Source organism: Carcharodon carcharias, chromosome 5 (genome assembly GCF_017639515.1).
Source record: "Carcharodon carcharias isolate sCarCar2 chromosome 5, sCarCar2.pri, whole genome shotgun sequence".
In the NCBI taxonomy this organism is placed as follows: Eukaryota; Metazoa; Chordata; class Chondrichthyes; order Lamniformes; family Lamnidae; genus Carcharodon; species Carcharodon carcharias.
The window spans coordinates 5418256-5433759 of NC_054471.1; the positions used below are offsets into that span (position 1 = coordinate 5418256).

The following is a 15504-nucleotide window of genomic DNA, read 5'->3' on the forward strand; positions in this document are numbered from 1 at the left end:
TGTCTCCACCACACTCTCAGACAGTGCATTCCAGATCCTAACCACTCGATTGACTCTGTCTCCTCGACTCTCTCAGACAGTGCATTCCAGATCCTAACCACTTGATTGACCCTGTCTCCCCCACACTCTCAGACAGTGCATTCCAGATCCTAACCACTTGATTGACCATGTCTCCCCCACACTCTCAGACAGTGCATTCCAGATCCTAACCACTCGATTGACCCTGTCTCCACCACATTCTCGGACACTGCATTCCAGATCCTAACCACTTGATTGTCCCTGTCTCCCCCACACTCTCAGACAGTGCATTCCAGATCCTAACCACTCGATTGACCCTGTCTCCCCGACTCTCTCAGACAGTGCATTCCAGATCCTAACCACTTGATTGATCCTGTCTCCCCCACACTCTCAGACAGTGCATTCCAGATCCTAACCGCTCGACTGACCCTGTCTCCACCACACTCTCAGACAGTGCATTCCAGATCCTAACCACTCGATTGACTCTGTCTCCACCACACTCTCAGACAGTGCATTCCAAATCCTATCTACTCGATTGACCCTGTCTCCACCACACTCTCAGACACTGTATTCCAGATCCTATCTACTCGATTGACTCTTTCTCCACCACACTCTCAGACACTGTATTCCAGATCCTAACCACTCGATTGACCCTGTCTCCACCACACTCTCAGACAGTGCATTCCAGATCCTAACCACTCGATTGACCCTGTCTCCACCACATTCTCAGACAGTGCATTCCAGATCCTATCGCTCGATTGACCCTGTCTCCACCACAATCTCAGACAGTGCATTCCAGATCCTAACCACTCGATTGACCCTGTCTCCACCACACTCTCAGACAGTGCATTCCAGATCCTAACCACTCGATTGACCCTGTCTCCCCGACTCTCTCAGACAGTGCATTCCAGATCCTAACCACTTGATTGACCCTGTCTCCCCCACAGTCTCAGACAGTGCATTCCAGATCCTAACCGCTCGATTGACCCTGTCTCCACCACACTCTCAGACAGTGCATTCCAAATCCTAACCACTCGATTGACTCTGTCTCCTCGACTCTCTCAGACAGTGCATTCCAGATCCTAACCACTTGATTGACCCTGTCTCCCCCACACTCTCAGACAGTGCATTCCAGATCCTAACCACTTGATTGACCATGTCTCCCCCACACTCTCAGACAGTGCATTCCAGATCCTAACCACTCGATTGACCCTGCCTCCACCACATTCTCGGACAGTGCATTCCAGATACTAACCACTCGATTGACTCTGTCTACCCCATACTCTCAAACAGTGTATTCCAGATACTAACCACTCGATTGACCCTGTCTCCACCACACTCTCAGACAGTGCATTCCAGATCCTATCTACTCGATTGACTCTTTCTCCACCACACTCTCAGACACTGTATTCCAGATCCTAACCACTCGATTGACCCTGTCTCCACCACACTCTCAGAGAGTGCATTCCAGATCCTAACCACTCGACTGACCCTGTCTCCACCACACTCTCAGACAGTGCATTCCAGATCCTAACCACTCGACTGACCCTGTCTCCACCACACTCTCAGACAGTGCATTCCAGATCCTAACCACTCGATTGACCCTGTCTCCACCACACTGTCAGACAGTGCATTCCAGATCCTATCTACTCGATTGACCCTGTCTCCACCACACTCTCAGACAGTGCATTCCAGATCCTAACCGCTCGACTGACCCTGTCTCCACCACACTCTCAGACAGTGCATTCCAGATCCTAACCACTCGATTGACTCTGTCTCCTCGACTCTCTCAGACAGTGCATTCCAGATCCTAACCACTTGATTGACCCTGTCTCCCCCACACTCTCAGACAGTGCATTCCAGATCCTAACCACTTGATTGACCATGTCTCCCCCACACTCTCAGACAGTGCATTCCAGATCCTAACCACTCGATTGACCCTGTCTCCACCACATTCTCGGACACTGCATTCCAGATCCTAACCACTCGATTGTCCCTGTCTCCCCCACACTCTCAGACAGTGCATTCCAGATCCTAACCACTCGATTGACCCTGTCTCCCCGACTCTCTCAGACAGTGCATTCCAGATCCTAACCACTTGATTGATCCTGTCTCCCCCACACTCTCAGACAGTGCATTCCAGATCCTAACCACTTGATTGACCATGTCTCCCCCACACTCTCAGACAGTGCATTCCAGATCCTAACCACTCGATTGACCCTGCCTCCACCACATTCTCGGACAGTGCATTCCAGATACTAACCACTCGATTGACTCTGTCTACCCCATACTCTCAAACAGTGTATTCCAGATACTAACCACTCGATTGACCCTGTCTCCACCACACTCTCAGACAGTGCATTCCAGATCCTATCTACTCGATTGACTCTTTCTCCACCACACTCTCAGACACTGTATTCCAGATCCTAACCACTCGATTGACCCTGTCTCCACCACACTCTCAGATAGTGCATTCCAGATCCTAACCACTCGATTGACCCTGTCTCCACCACACTCTCAGACAGTGCATTCCAGATCCTAACCACTCGACTGACCCTGTCTCCACCACACTCTCAGACATTGCATTCCAGATCCTAACCGCTTGATTGACCCTGTCTCCACCACACTCTCAGACAGTGCATTACAGATCCTAACCACTCGATTGACCCTGTCTCCACCACACTCTCAGACAGTGCATTCCAGATCCTATCTACTCGATTGACCCTGTCTCCACCACACTCTCAGACAGTGCATTCCAGATCCTAACCGCTCGACTGACCCTGTCTCCACCACACTCTCAGACAGTGCATTCCAGATCCTAACCACTCGATTGACTCTGTCTCCTCGACTCTCTCAGACAGTGCATTCCAGATCCTAACCACTTGATTGACCCTGTCTCCCCCACACTCTCAGACAGTGCATTCCAGATCCTAACCACTTGATTGACCATGTCTCCCCCACACTCTCAGACAGTGCATTCCAGATCCTAACCACTCGATTGACCCTGTCTCCACCACATTCTCGGACACTGCATTCCAGATCCTAACCACTTGATTGTCCCTGTCTCCCCCACACTCTCAGACAGTGCATTCCAGATTCTAACCACTCGATTGACCCTGTCTCCCCGACTCTCTCAGACAGTGCATTCCAGATCCTAACCACTTGATTGATCCTGTCTCCCCCACACTCTCAGACAGTGCATTCCAGATCCTAACCGCTCGACTGACCCTGTCTCCACCACACTCTCAGACAGTGCATTCCAGATCCTAACCACTCGATTGACTCTGTCTCCTCGACTCTCTCAGACAGTGCATTCCAGATCCTAACCACTTGATTGACCCTGTCTCCCCCACACTCTCAGACAGTGCATTCCAGATCCTAACCACTTGATTGACCATGTCTCCCCCACACTCTCAGACAGTGCATTCCAGATCCTAACCACTCGATTGACCCTGTCTCCACCACATTCTCAGACAGTGCATTCCAGATCCTAACCACTCGATTGACCCTGTCTCCACCACACTCTCAGACAGTGTATTCCAGATCCTAACCACTCGATTGACCCTGTCTCCACCACACTCTCAGACAGTGCATTCCAGATCCTAACCACTCGAATGACCCTGTCTCCCCCACAGTCTCAGACAGTGCATTCCAGATCCTAACCACTCGATTGACCCTGTCTCCACCACATTCTCAGACAGTGCATTCCAGATCCTAACCACGCGATTGACCCTGTCTCCCCGACTCTCTCAGACAGTGCATTCCAGATCCTAACCACTTGATTGACCCTGTCTCCCCCACACTCTCAGACAGTGCATTCCAGATCCTAACCGCTCGATTGACCCTGTCTCCACCACACTCTCAGACAGTGCATTCCAGATCCTAACCACTCGATTGACTCTGTCTCCTCGACTCTCTCAGAAAGTGCATTCCAGATCCTAACCACTTGATTGACCCTGTCTCCCCCACACTCTCAGACAGTACATTCCAGATCCTAACTACTTGATTAACCAGGTCTCCACCACATTCTCGGACAGTGCATTCCAGATTCTAACCACTCGATTGACCCTGTCTCCACCACACTCTCAGACAGTGCATTCCAGATCCTAACCACTCGATTGACCCTGTCTCCACCACACTCTCAGGGAGTGCATTCCAGATCCTATCTACTCGATTGACTCTTTCTCCACCACACTCTCAGACACTGTATTCCATATCCTATCTACTCGATTGACTCTTTCTCCACCACACTCTAAGACACTGTATTCCAGATCCTAACCACTCGATTGACCCTGTCTGCACCACACTCTAAGACAGTGCATTCCAGATCCTAACCACTCGATTGACCCTGTCTCCACCACACTCTCAGACATTGCATTCCAGATCCTAACCGCTCGATTGACCCTGTCTCCACCACACTCTCAGACATTGCATTCCAGATCCTAACCGCTTGATTGACCCTGTCTCCACCACACACTCAGACAGTGCATTCCAGATCCTAACCACTCGATTGACCCTGTCTCCACCACACTCTCAGACAGTGCATTCCAGATCCTAACCGCTCGATTGACCCTGTCTCCACCACACTCTCAGACAGTGCATTCCACATCCTAACCACTCGATTGACCCTGTCTCCACCACACTCTCAGACAGTGCATTCCAGATCCTAACCGCTCGATTGACCCTGTCTCCACCACAATCTCAGACAGTGCATTCCAGATCCTAACCACTCGATTGACCCTGTCTCCCCCACACTCTCAGACAGTGCATTCCAGATCCTAACCACTCGATTGACTCTGTCTCCTCGACTCTCTCAGACAGTGCATTCCAGATCCTAACCACTTGATTGACCCTGTCTCCCCCACACTCTCAGACAGTGCATTCCAGATCCTAACCACTTGATTGACCATGTCTCCCCCACACTCTCAGACAGTGCATTCCAGATCCTAACCACTCGATTGACCCTGTCTCCACCACATTCTCGGACACTGCATTCCAGATCCTAACCACTCGATTGTCCCTGTCTCCCCCACACTCTCAGACAGTGCATTCCAGATCCTAACCACTCGATTGACCCTGTCTCCCCGACTCTCTCAGACAGTGCATTCCAGATCCTAACCACTTGATTGATCCTGTCTCCCCCACACTCTCAGACAGTGCATTCCAGATCCTAACCGCTCGACTGACCCTGTCTCCACCACACTCTCAGACAGTGCATTCCAGATCCTAACCACTCGATTGACTCTGTCTCCTCGACTCTCTCAGACAGTGCATTCCAGATCCTAACCACTTGATTGACCCTGTCTCCCCCACACTCTCAGACAGTGCATTCCAGATCCTAGCCACTTGATTGACCATGTCTCCCCCACACTCTCAGACAGTGCATTCCAGATCCTAACCACTCGATTGACCCTGTCTCCACCACATTCTCGGACACTGCATTCCAGATCCTAACCACTCGATTGTCCCTGTCTCCCCCACACTCTCAGACAGTGCATTCCAGATCCTAACCACTCGATTGACCATGTCTCCCACACACTCTCAGACAGTGCATTCCAGATCCTAACCACTCGATTGACCCTATCTCCCCCACACTCTCAAACAGTGTATTCCAGATACTAACCACTCGATTGACCCTTTCTCCACCACACTCTCAGACAGTGCATTCCAAATCTTATCTACTCGATTGACTCTTTCTCCACCACACTCTCAGACACTGTATTCCAGATCCTATCTACTCGATTGACTCTTTCTCCACCACACTCTCAGACACTGTATTCCAGATCCTAACCACTCGATTGACCCTGTCTCCACCACACTCTCAGACAGTGCATTCCAGATCCTAACCACTCGATTGACCCTGTCTCCACCACACTCTCAGACAGTGCATTCCAGATCCTAACCGCTCGATTGACCCTGACTCCACCACAATCTCAGACAGTGCATTCCAGATCCTAACCACTTGATTGACCCTGTCTCCCCCACACTCTCAGACAGTGCATTCCAGATACTAACCACTCGATTGACTCTGTCTCCACCACACTCTCAGACAGTGCATTCCACATCCTATCTACTCGATTGACCCTGTCTCCACCACACTCTCAGACACTGTATTCCAGATCCTAACCACTCGACTGACCCAGTCTCCACTACAATCTCAGACACTGTATTCCAGATCCTATCTACTCGATTGACCCTGTCTCCACCACATTCTCAGACAGTGCATTCCAGATCCTAACCACTCGATTGACCCAGTCTCCACCACACTCTCAGACAGTGTATTCCAGATCCTAACCACTCGATTGACCCTGTCTCCACCACACTCTCAGACAGTGCATTCCGGATCCTAACCACTCGAATGACCCTGTCTCCCCCACAGTCTCAGACAGTGCATTCCAGATCCTAACCACTCGATTGACCCTGTCTCCACCACACTCTCAGACAGTGCATTCCAGATCCTAACCACTCGATTGACCCTGTCTCCCCGACTCTCTCAGACAGTGCATTCCAGATCCTAACCACTTGATTGACCCTGTCTCCCCCACACTCTCAGACAGTGCATTCCAGATCCTTACCGCTCGATTGACCCTGTCTCCACCACACTCTCAGACAGTGCATTCCAGATCCTAACCACTCGATTGACTCTGTCTCCTCGACTCTCTCAGAAAGTGCATTCCAGATCCTAACCACTTGATTGACCCTGTCTCCCCCACACTCTCAGACAGTACATTCCAGATCCTAACTACTTGATTAACCAGGTCTCCACCACATTCTCGGACAGTGCATTCCAGATTCTAACCACTCGATTGACCCTGTCTCCACCACACTCTCAGACAGTGCATTCCAGATCCTAACCACTCGATTGACCCTGTCTCCACCACACTCTCAGGGAGTGCATTCCAGATCCTATCTACTCGATTGACTCTTTCTCCACCACACTCTCAGACACTGTATTCCATATCCTATCTACTCGATTGACTCTTTCTCCACCACACTCTAAGACACTGTATTCCAGATCCTAACCACTCGATTGACCCTGTCTGCACCACACTCTCAGACAGTGCATTCCAGATCCTAACCACTCGATTGACCCTGTCTCCACCACACTCTCAGACATTGCATTCCAGATCCTAACCGCTCGATTGACCCTGTCTCCACCACACTCTCAGACATTGCATTCCAGATCCTAACCGCCTGATTGACCCTGTCTCCACCACACTCTCAGACAGTGCATTCCAGATCCTAACCACTCGATTGACCCTGTCTCCACCACACTCTCAGACAGTGCATTCCAGATCCTAACCGCTCGATTGACCCTGTCTCCACCACACTCTCAGACAGTGCATTCCACATCCTAACCACTCGATTGACCCTGTCTCCAACACACTCTCAGACAGTGCATTCCAGATCCTAACCGCTCGATTGACCCTGTCTCCACCACAATCTCAGACAGTGCATTCCAGATCCTAACCACTCGATTGACCCTGTCTCCCCCACACTCTCAGACAGTGCATTCCAGATACTAACCACTCGATTGACTCTGTCTCCTCGACTCTCTCAGACAGTGCATTCCAGATCCTAACCACTTGATTGACCCTGTCTCCCCCACACTCTCAGACAGTGCATTCCAGATCCTAACCACTTGATTGACCATGTCTCCCCCACACTCTCAGACAGTGCATTCCAGATCCTAACCACTCGATTGACCCTGTCTCCACCACATTCTCGGACACTGCATTCCAGATCCTAACCACTCGATTGTCCCTGTCTCCCCCACACTCTCAGACAGTGCATTCCAGATCCTAACCACTCGATTGACCCTGTCTCCCCGACTCTCTCAGACAGTGCATTCCAGATCCTAACCACTTGATTGATCCTGTCTCCCCCACACTCTCAGACAGTGCATTCCAGATCCTAACCGCTCGACTGACCCTGTCTCCACCACACTCTCAGACAGTGCATTCCAGATCCTAACCACTCGATTGACTCTGTCTCCTCGACTCTCTCAGACAGTGCATTCCAGATCCTAACCACTTGATTGACCCTGTCTCCCCCACACTTTCAGACAGTGCATTCCAGATCCTAGCCACTTGATTGACCATGTCTCCCCCACACTCTCAGACAGTGCATTCCAGATCCTAACCACTCGATTGACCCTGTCTCCACCACATTCTCGGACACTGCATTCCAGATCCTAACCACTCGATTGTCCCTGTCTCCCCCACACTCTCAGACAGTGCATTCCAGATCCTAACCACTCGATTGACCATGTCTCCCACACACTCTCAGACAGTGCATTCCAGATCCTAACCACTCGATTGACCCTATCTCCCCCACACTCTCAAACAGTGTATTCCAGATACTAACCACTCGATTGACCCTTTCTCCACCACACTCTCAGACAGTGCATTCCAAATCTTATCTACTCGATTGACTCTTTCTCCACCACACTCTCAGACACTGTATTCCAGATCCTATCTACTCGATTGACTCTTTCTCCACCACACTCTCAGACACTGTATTCCAGATCCTAACCACTCGATTGACCCTGTCTCCACCACACTCTCAGACAGTGCATTCCAGATCCTAACCACTTGATTGACCCTGTCTCCACCACACTCTCAGACAGTGCATTCCAGATCCTAACCGCTCGATTGACCCTGACTCCACCACAATCTCAGACAGTGCATTCCAGATCCTAACCACTTGATTGACCCTGTCTCCCCCACACTCTCAGACAGTGCATTCCAGATACTAACCACTCGATTGACTCTGTCTCCACCACACTCTCAGACAGTGCATTCCAAATCCTATCTACTCGATTGACCCTGTCTCCACCACACTCTCAGACACTGTATTCCAGATCCTAACCACTCGACTGACCCAGTCTCCACTACAATCTCAGACACTGTATTCCAGATCCTATCTACTCGATTGACCCTGTCTCCACCACATTCTCAGACAGTGCATTCCAGATCCTAACCACTCGATTGACCCAGTCTCCACCACACTCTCAGACAGTGTATTCCAGATCCTAACCACTCGATTGACCCTGTCTCCACCACACTCTCAGACAGTGCATTCCGGATCCTAACCACTCGAATGACCCTGTCTCCCCCACAGTCTCAGACAGTGCATTCCAGATCCTAACCACTCGATTGACCCTGTCTCCACCACACTCTCAGACAGTGCATTCCAGATCCTAACCACTCGATTGACCCTGTCTCCCCGACTCTCTCAGACAGTGCATTCCAGATCCTAACCACTTGATTGACCCTGTCTCCCCCACACTCTCAGACAGTGCATTCCAGATCCTTACCGCTCGATTGACCCTGTCTCCACCACACTCTCAGACAGTGCATTCCAGATCCTAACCACTCGATTGACTCTGTCTCCTCGACTCTCTCAGACAGTGCATTCCAGATCCTAACCACTTGATTGACCCTGTCTCCCCCACACTCTCAGACAGTACATTCCAGATCCTAACTACTTGATTGACCATGTCTCCACCACATTCTCGGACAGTGCATTCCAGATTCTAACCACTCGATTGACCCTGTCTCCACCACACTCTCAGACACTGTATTCCATATCCTATCTACTCGTTTGACTCTTTCTCCACCACACTCTAAGACACTGTATTCCAGATCCTAACCACTCGATTGACCCTGTCTGCACCACACTCTCAGACAGTGCATTCCAGATCCTAACCACTCGATTGACCCTGTCTCCACCACACTCTCAGACATTGCATTCCAGATCCTAACCGCTCGATTGACCCTGTCTCCACCACACTCTCAGACATTGCATTCCAGATCCTAACCGCTTGATTGACCCTGTCTCCACCACACTCTCAGACAGTGCATTCCAGATCCTAACCACTCGATTGACCCTGTCTCCACCACACTCTCAGACAGTGCATTCCAGATCCTAACCGCTCGATTGACCCTGTCTCCACCACACTCTCAGACAGTGCATTCCACATCCTAACCACTCGATTGACCCTGTCTCCACCACACTCTCAGACAGTGCATTCCAGATCCTAACCGCTCGATTGACCCTGTCTCCACCACAATCTCAGACAGTGCATTCCAGATCCTAACCACTCGATTGACTCTGTCTCCCCCACACTCTCAGACAGTGCATTCCAGATCCTAACCACTCGATTGACCCTGTCTCCCCGACTCTCTCAGACAGTGCATTCCAGATCCTAACCACTTGATTGATCCTGTCTCCCCCACACTCTCAGACAGTGCATTCCAGATCCTAACCGCTCGACTGACCCTGTCTCCACCACACTCTCAGACAGTGCATTCCAGATCCTAACCACTCGATTGACTCTGTCTCCTCGACTCTCTCAGACAGTGCATTCCAGATCCTAACCACTTGATTGACCCTGTCTCCCCACACTCTCAGACAGTGCATTCCAGATCCTAACCACTTGATTGACCATGTCTCCCCCACACTCTCAGACAGTGCATTCCAGATCCTAACCACTCGATTGACCCTGTCTCCACCACATTCTCGGACACTGCATTCCAGATCCTAACCACTCGATTGTCCCTGTCTCCCCCACACTCTCAGACAGTGCACTCCAGATCCTAACCACTCGATTGACCATGTCTCCCATACACTCTCAGACAGTGCATTCCAGATCCTAACCACTCGATTGACCCTATCTCCCCCACACTCTCAAACAGTGTATTCCAGATACTTACCACTCGATTGACCCTTTCTCCACCACACTCTCAGACAGTGCATTCCAAATCTTATCTACTCGATTGACTCTTTCTCCACCACACTCTCAGACACTGTATTCCAGATCCTATCTACTCGATTGACTCTTTCTCCACCACACTCTCAGACACTGTATTCCAGATCCTAACCACTCGATTGACCCTGTCTCCACCACACTCTCAGACAGTGCATTCCAGATCCTAACCACTCGATTGACCCTGTCTCCACCACACTCTCTCAGACAGTGCATTCCAGATCCTAACCACTTGATTGACCCTGTCTCCCCACACTCTCAGACAGTGCATTCCAGATCCTAACCGCTCGATTGACCCTGTCTCCACCACACTCTCAGACAGTGCATTCCAGATCCTAACCACTCGATTGACTCTGTCTCCTCGACTCTCTCAGACAGTGCATTCCAGATCCTAACCACTCGATTGACCCTGTCTCCCCCACACTCTCAGACAGTACATTCCAGATCCTAACTACTTGATTGACCATGTCTCCACCACATTCTCGGACAGTGCATTCCAGATTCTAACCACTCGATTGACCCTGTCTCCACCACACTCTCAGACAGTGCATTCCAGATCCTAACCACTCGATTGACCCTGTCTCCACCACACTCTCAGGGAGTGCATTCCAGATCCTATCTACTCGATTGACTCTTTCTCCACCACACTCTCAGACACTGTATTCCATATCCTATCTACTCGATTGACTCTTTCTCCACCACACTCTAAGACACTGTATTCCAGATCCTAACCACTCGATTGACCCTGTCTCCACCACACTCTCAGGGAGTGCATTCCAGATCCTATCTACTCGATTGACTCTTTCTCCACCACACTCTCAGACACTGTATTCCATATCCTATCTACTCGATTGACTCTTTCTCCACCACACTCTCAGACACTGTATTCCATATCCTATCTACTCGATTGACTCTTTCTCCACCACACTCTAAGACACTGTATTCCAGATCCTAACCACTCGATTGACCCTGTCTCCACCACACTCTCAGACATTGCATTCCAGATCCTAACCGCTCGATTGACCCTGTCTCCACCACAATCTCAGACAGTGCATTCCAGATCCTAACCACTCGATTGACCCTGTCTCCACCACACTCTCAGACAGTGCATTCCAGATCCTAACCACTCGATTGACCCTGTCTCCCCGACTCTCTCAGACAGTGCATTCCAGATCCTAACCACTTGATTGACCCTGTCTCCCCCACACTCTCAGACAGTGCATTCCAGATCCTAACCACTCAATTGACCCTGCCTCAACCACACTCTAAGACAGTGCATTCCAGATCCTAACCACTCGATTGACCCTGTCTCCACCACAATCTCAGACAGTGCATTCCAGATCCTAACCACTCGATTGACCCTGTCTCCACCACACTCTCAGACAGTGCATTCCAGATCCTATCTACTCGATTGACTCTTTCTCCACCACACTCTAAGACAGTGCATTCCAGGTCCTAACCACTTGATTGACCCTGTCTCCCCCACACTCTCAGTGTATTCCAGATCCTAACCAGTCGATTGACCCTGTCTCCACCACACTCTCAGACAGTGCATTCCAGATCCTAACCACTCGATTGACTCTGTCTCCTCGACTCTCTCAGACAGTGCATTCCAGATCCTAACCACTTGATTGACCCTGTCTCCCCCACACTCTCAGACAGTACATTCCAGATCCTAACTACTTGATTGACCATGTCTCCACCACATTCTCGGACAGTGCATTCCAGATTCTAACCACTCGATTGACCCTGTCTCCACCACACTCTCAGACAGTGCATTCCAGATCCTAACCACTCGATTGACCCTGTCTCCACCACACTCTCAGGGAGTGCATTCCAGATCCTATCTACTCGATTGACTCTTTCTCCACCACACTCTCAGACACTGTATTCCATATCCTATCTACTCGATTGACTCTTTCTCCACCACACTGTATTCCAGATCCTAACCACTCGATTGACCCTGTCTGCACCACATTCTCAGACAGTGCATTCCAAATCCTAACCACTCGATTGACCCTGTCTCCACCACACTCTCAGACATTGCATTCCAGATCCTAACCGCTCGATTGACCCTGTCTCCACCACACTCTCAGACATTGCATTCCAGATCCTAACCGCTTGATTGACCCTGTCTCCACCACACTCTCAGACAGTGCATTCCAGATCCTAACCACTCGATTGACCCTGTCTCCACCACACTCTCAGACAGTGCATTCCAGATCCTAACCGCTCGATTGACCCTGTCTCCACCACATTCTCAGCCAGTGCATTCCAGATCCTAACTGCTCATTATATGAAAAAGTTTTTCCTCGTCACCATTGTTTCTTTTGCCAATTACCTGAAACCTGGTTCACATTCCTGCCACCAATGGGAACAGTTTCTCTTGATCTACTCTGTTCATACATCGCATTTTTGAACACCTGCATTAAATCTCCTCTCACCCTTCTTTTCTCCAAGGAGAACAGTCCCATCCTCTCCACTCTATCTAATGATCTGAACTGCATTCAGATATATGGAATATGGAGCGAAAAATTCTCATTTCCTGGCATGTTTTTTTAAATTCCGTCATGGAATAGGGGTGTCACTGGCTGGGCCAGCATTTATTGCCCATCCCTAGTTGCCCTTGAGAAGGTGGTGATGAGCTGCCTTCTTGAACCGCTGCAGTCCATGTGGTGTAGGTACACCCACAGTGCTGCTAGGGAGGGAGTTCCAAGATTGTGACCCAGCAACAGTGAGTGAACGGTGATATATTTCCAAGTGAGGATGGTGAGTGGCTTGGAGAGGAACTTCCAGGTGGTGGTGTTCCCATCTATCTGCTGCCCTTGTCCTTCTAGATGGTAGTGGTCGTGGGTTTGGAAGGTGCTGTCGAAGGAGCCTTGGTGAAATCCTGCAGTGCATCTTGTAGATGGTACACACACTGCTGCTACTGTGCGTCGGTGGTGGAGGGAGTGAATGTTTGTGGATGTGGTGCCAATCAAGCGGCTGCTTTGTCCTGGATGGTGTTGAGCTTCTTGAGTGTTGTGGGAGCTGCACTCGTCCAGGCAAGTGGAGAGTATTCCATCACGCTCCTGACTTGTGCCTTGTAGATGGTGGACATGCTTTGGGGAGTCAGGAGCTGAGTTACTCGCTACAGGATTCCTAGCCTCTGACCTGCTCTTGTAGCCACAGTATTTATATGGCTGGTCCAGTTCAGTTTCTGGTCAATGGTAACCCCCAGGATGTTGGTAGTGGGGGATTCAGTGATGGTAATGTCATTGAATGTCAAGGGGCGATGGTTAGATTCTCTCTTGTTGGAGATGGTCAATGCCTGACACTTCGTGTCGCTTGTGCATGATGGACCAGCCTTAGCTTCTGGCAAAACATCGACATGCAGGGTGCTCCCAAGTGCTGAAAGCATCTTCCAGGCGAGTTGGGGAGTTGGGGGTGTAGGGATGGAAGAGCAGGACTTGGGAGGGACTAACACTAATCATGGCCCAGTTTGTACAATTTCACCCATCTGGCCCATTCATACAGAGCTGGATATGAGTCTTGGTGCAGCAATTCTTAAGCAGGTGCACTACATGAGGTAGGGCAGGGATTCTGGTTGATTGATCTTGGTATCGAAGCAAGGGAAGCAGTGAGGCTAGGGTCAAGGGTTGCCTACTCAGACGTCTACTCCAGTTGACATCGCCAACACCACGGTGCAGCATGGGATGCTGCAATCTTCCAGGTGGAGAGATAATATTTCATGGAACAAGCAGGACCGCCTTAGGCCCTTGAGGTGAGAATATCTGACCACGTGAGCTATTGTCTAGTGATGGAACTTTCCCTACCTGACATGGAACAGCATCATCACTGCCCTCCTGCTCGGAAGAAAAACTGTCTTCTTCCTCGGAGTAATTATCTAGATCTGGAGATCGATCTGCAATATGTTGAAGAAGAAATTCTTTAAAACACTGAGGAAATAAGCTGACTTTCCTCTGTTGCATCATTCCAGGACTCCCTGCAATACAATCTCCCAGGCCAAGAAATGAGGCAGGAGTGTTACATTGAGATGGCCACTGCCAGGTGCAAACAGGATGACAATCTGACATTAATTCCCTTCTTTATAACGGAGGCCAAATGAACCTGAAATGCAAAATGCATAAAAAACTCAATCATGATGTACAAACTGTATCAGGGCAGGGTGAATTACTCACAGTATCAGTGCTGGGTGAATTACTCACTGTATCAGTGCTGGGTGAATTACTCATTGTGTCAGTGCTGGGTGACTTACTCATTGTGTCAGTGCTGGGTGAATTACTCACTGTGTCAGTGCTGGGTGAAATACTCACTGTGTCAGTGCTGGGTGAAATACTCACTGTATCAGTGCTAGGTGAATTACTCACTGTGTCAGTGCTGGGTGAATTACTCACTGTGTCAGTGCTGGGTGAATTACTCACTGTGTCAGTGCTGGGTGAATTACTCACTGTGTCAGTGTTGGGTGAATTACTCACTGTGTCAGTGCTGGGTGAATTACTCACTGTATCAGTGCTGGGTGAATTACTCACTGTGTCAGAGCTGGGTGAATTACTCACTGTGTCAGTGCTGGGTGAATTACTCACTGTGTCAGGGCTGGGTGAATTACTCACTGTGTCAGTGCTGGGTGAATTACTCACTGTATCAGTGCTGGGTGAATTACTCACTGTGTTAGTGCTGGGTGAATTACTCATTGTGTCAGGGCTGGGTGAATT

General features: G+C 49.9%; 1 protein-coding gene across 1 annotated transcript in view; it reads right to left on the minus strand.

The window, feature by feature from the left end:
• The window catches only part of LOC121278340 (phosphofurin acidic cluster sorting protein 1-like), a 765476-nt gene that overhangs the window by 400171 nt on the left and 349801 nt on the right, over nucleotides 1-15504 (minus strand). The window contains 1 exon segment of the mRNA XM_041188648.1: nucleotides 14605-14693. Coding sequence (XP_041044582.1) covers nucleotides 14605-14693 — 89 coding nt within the window.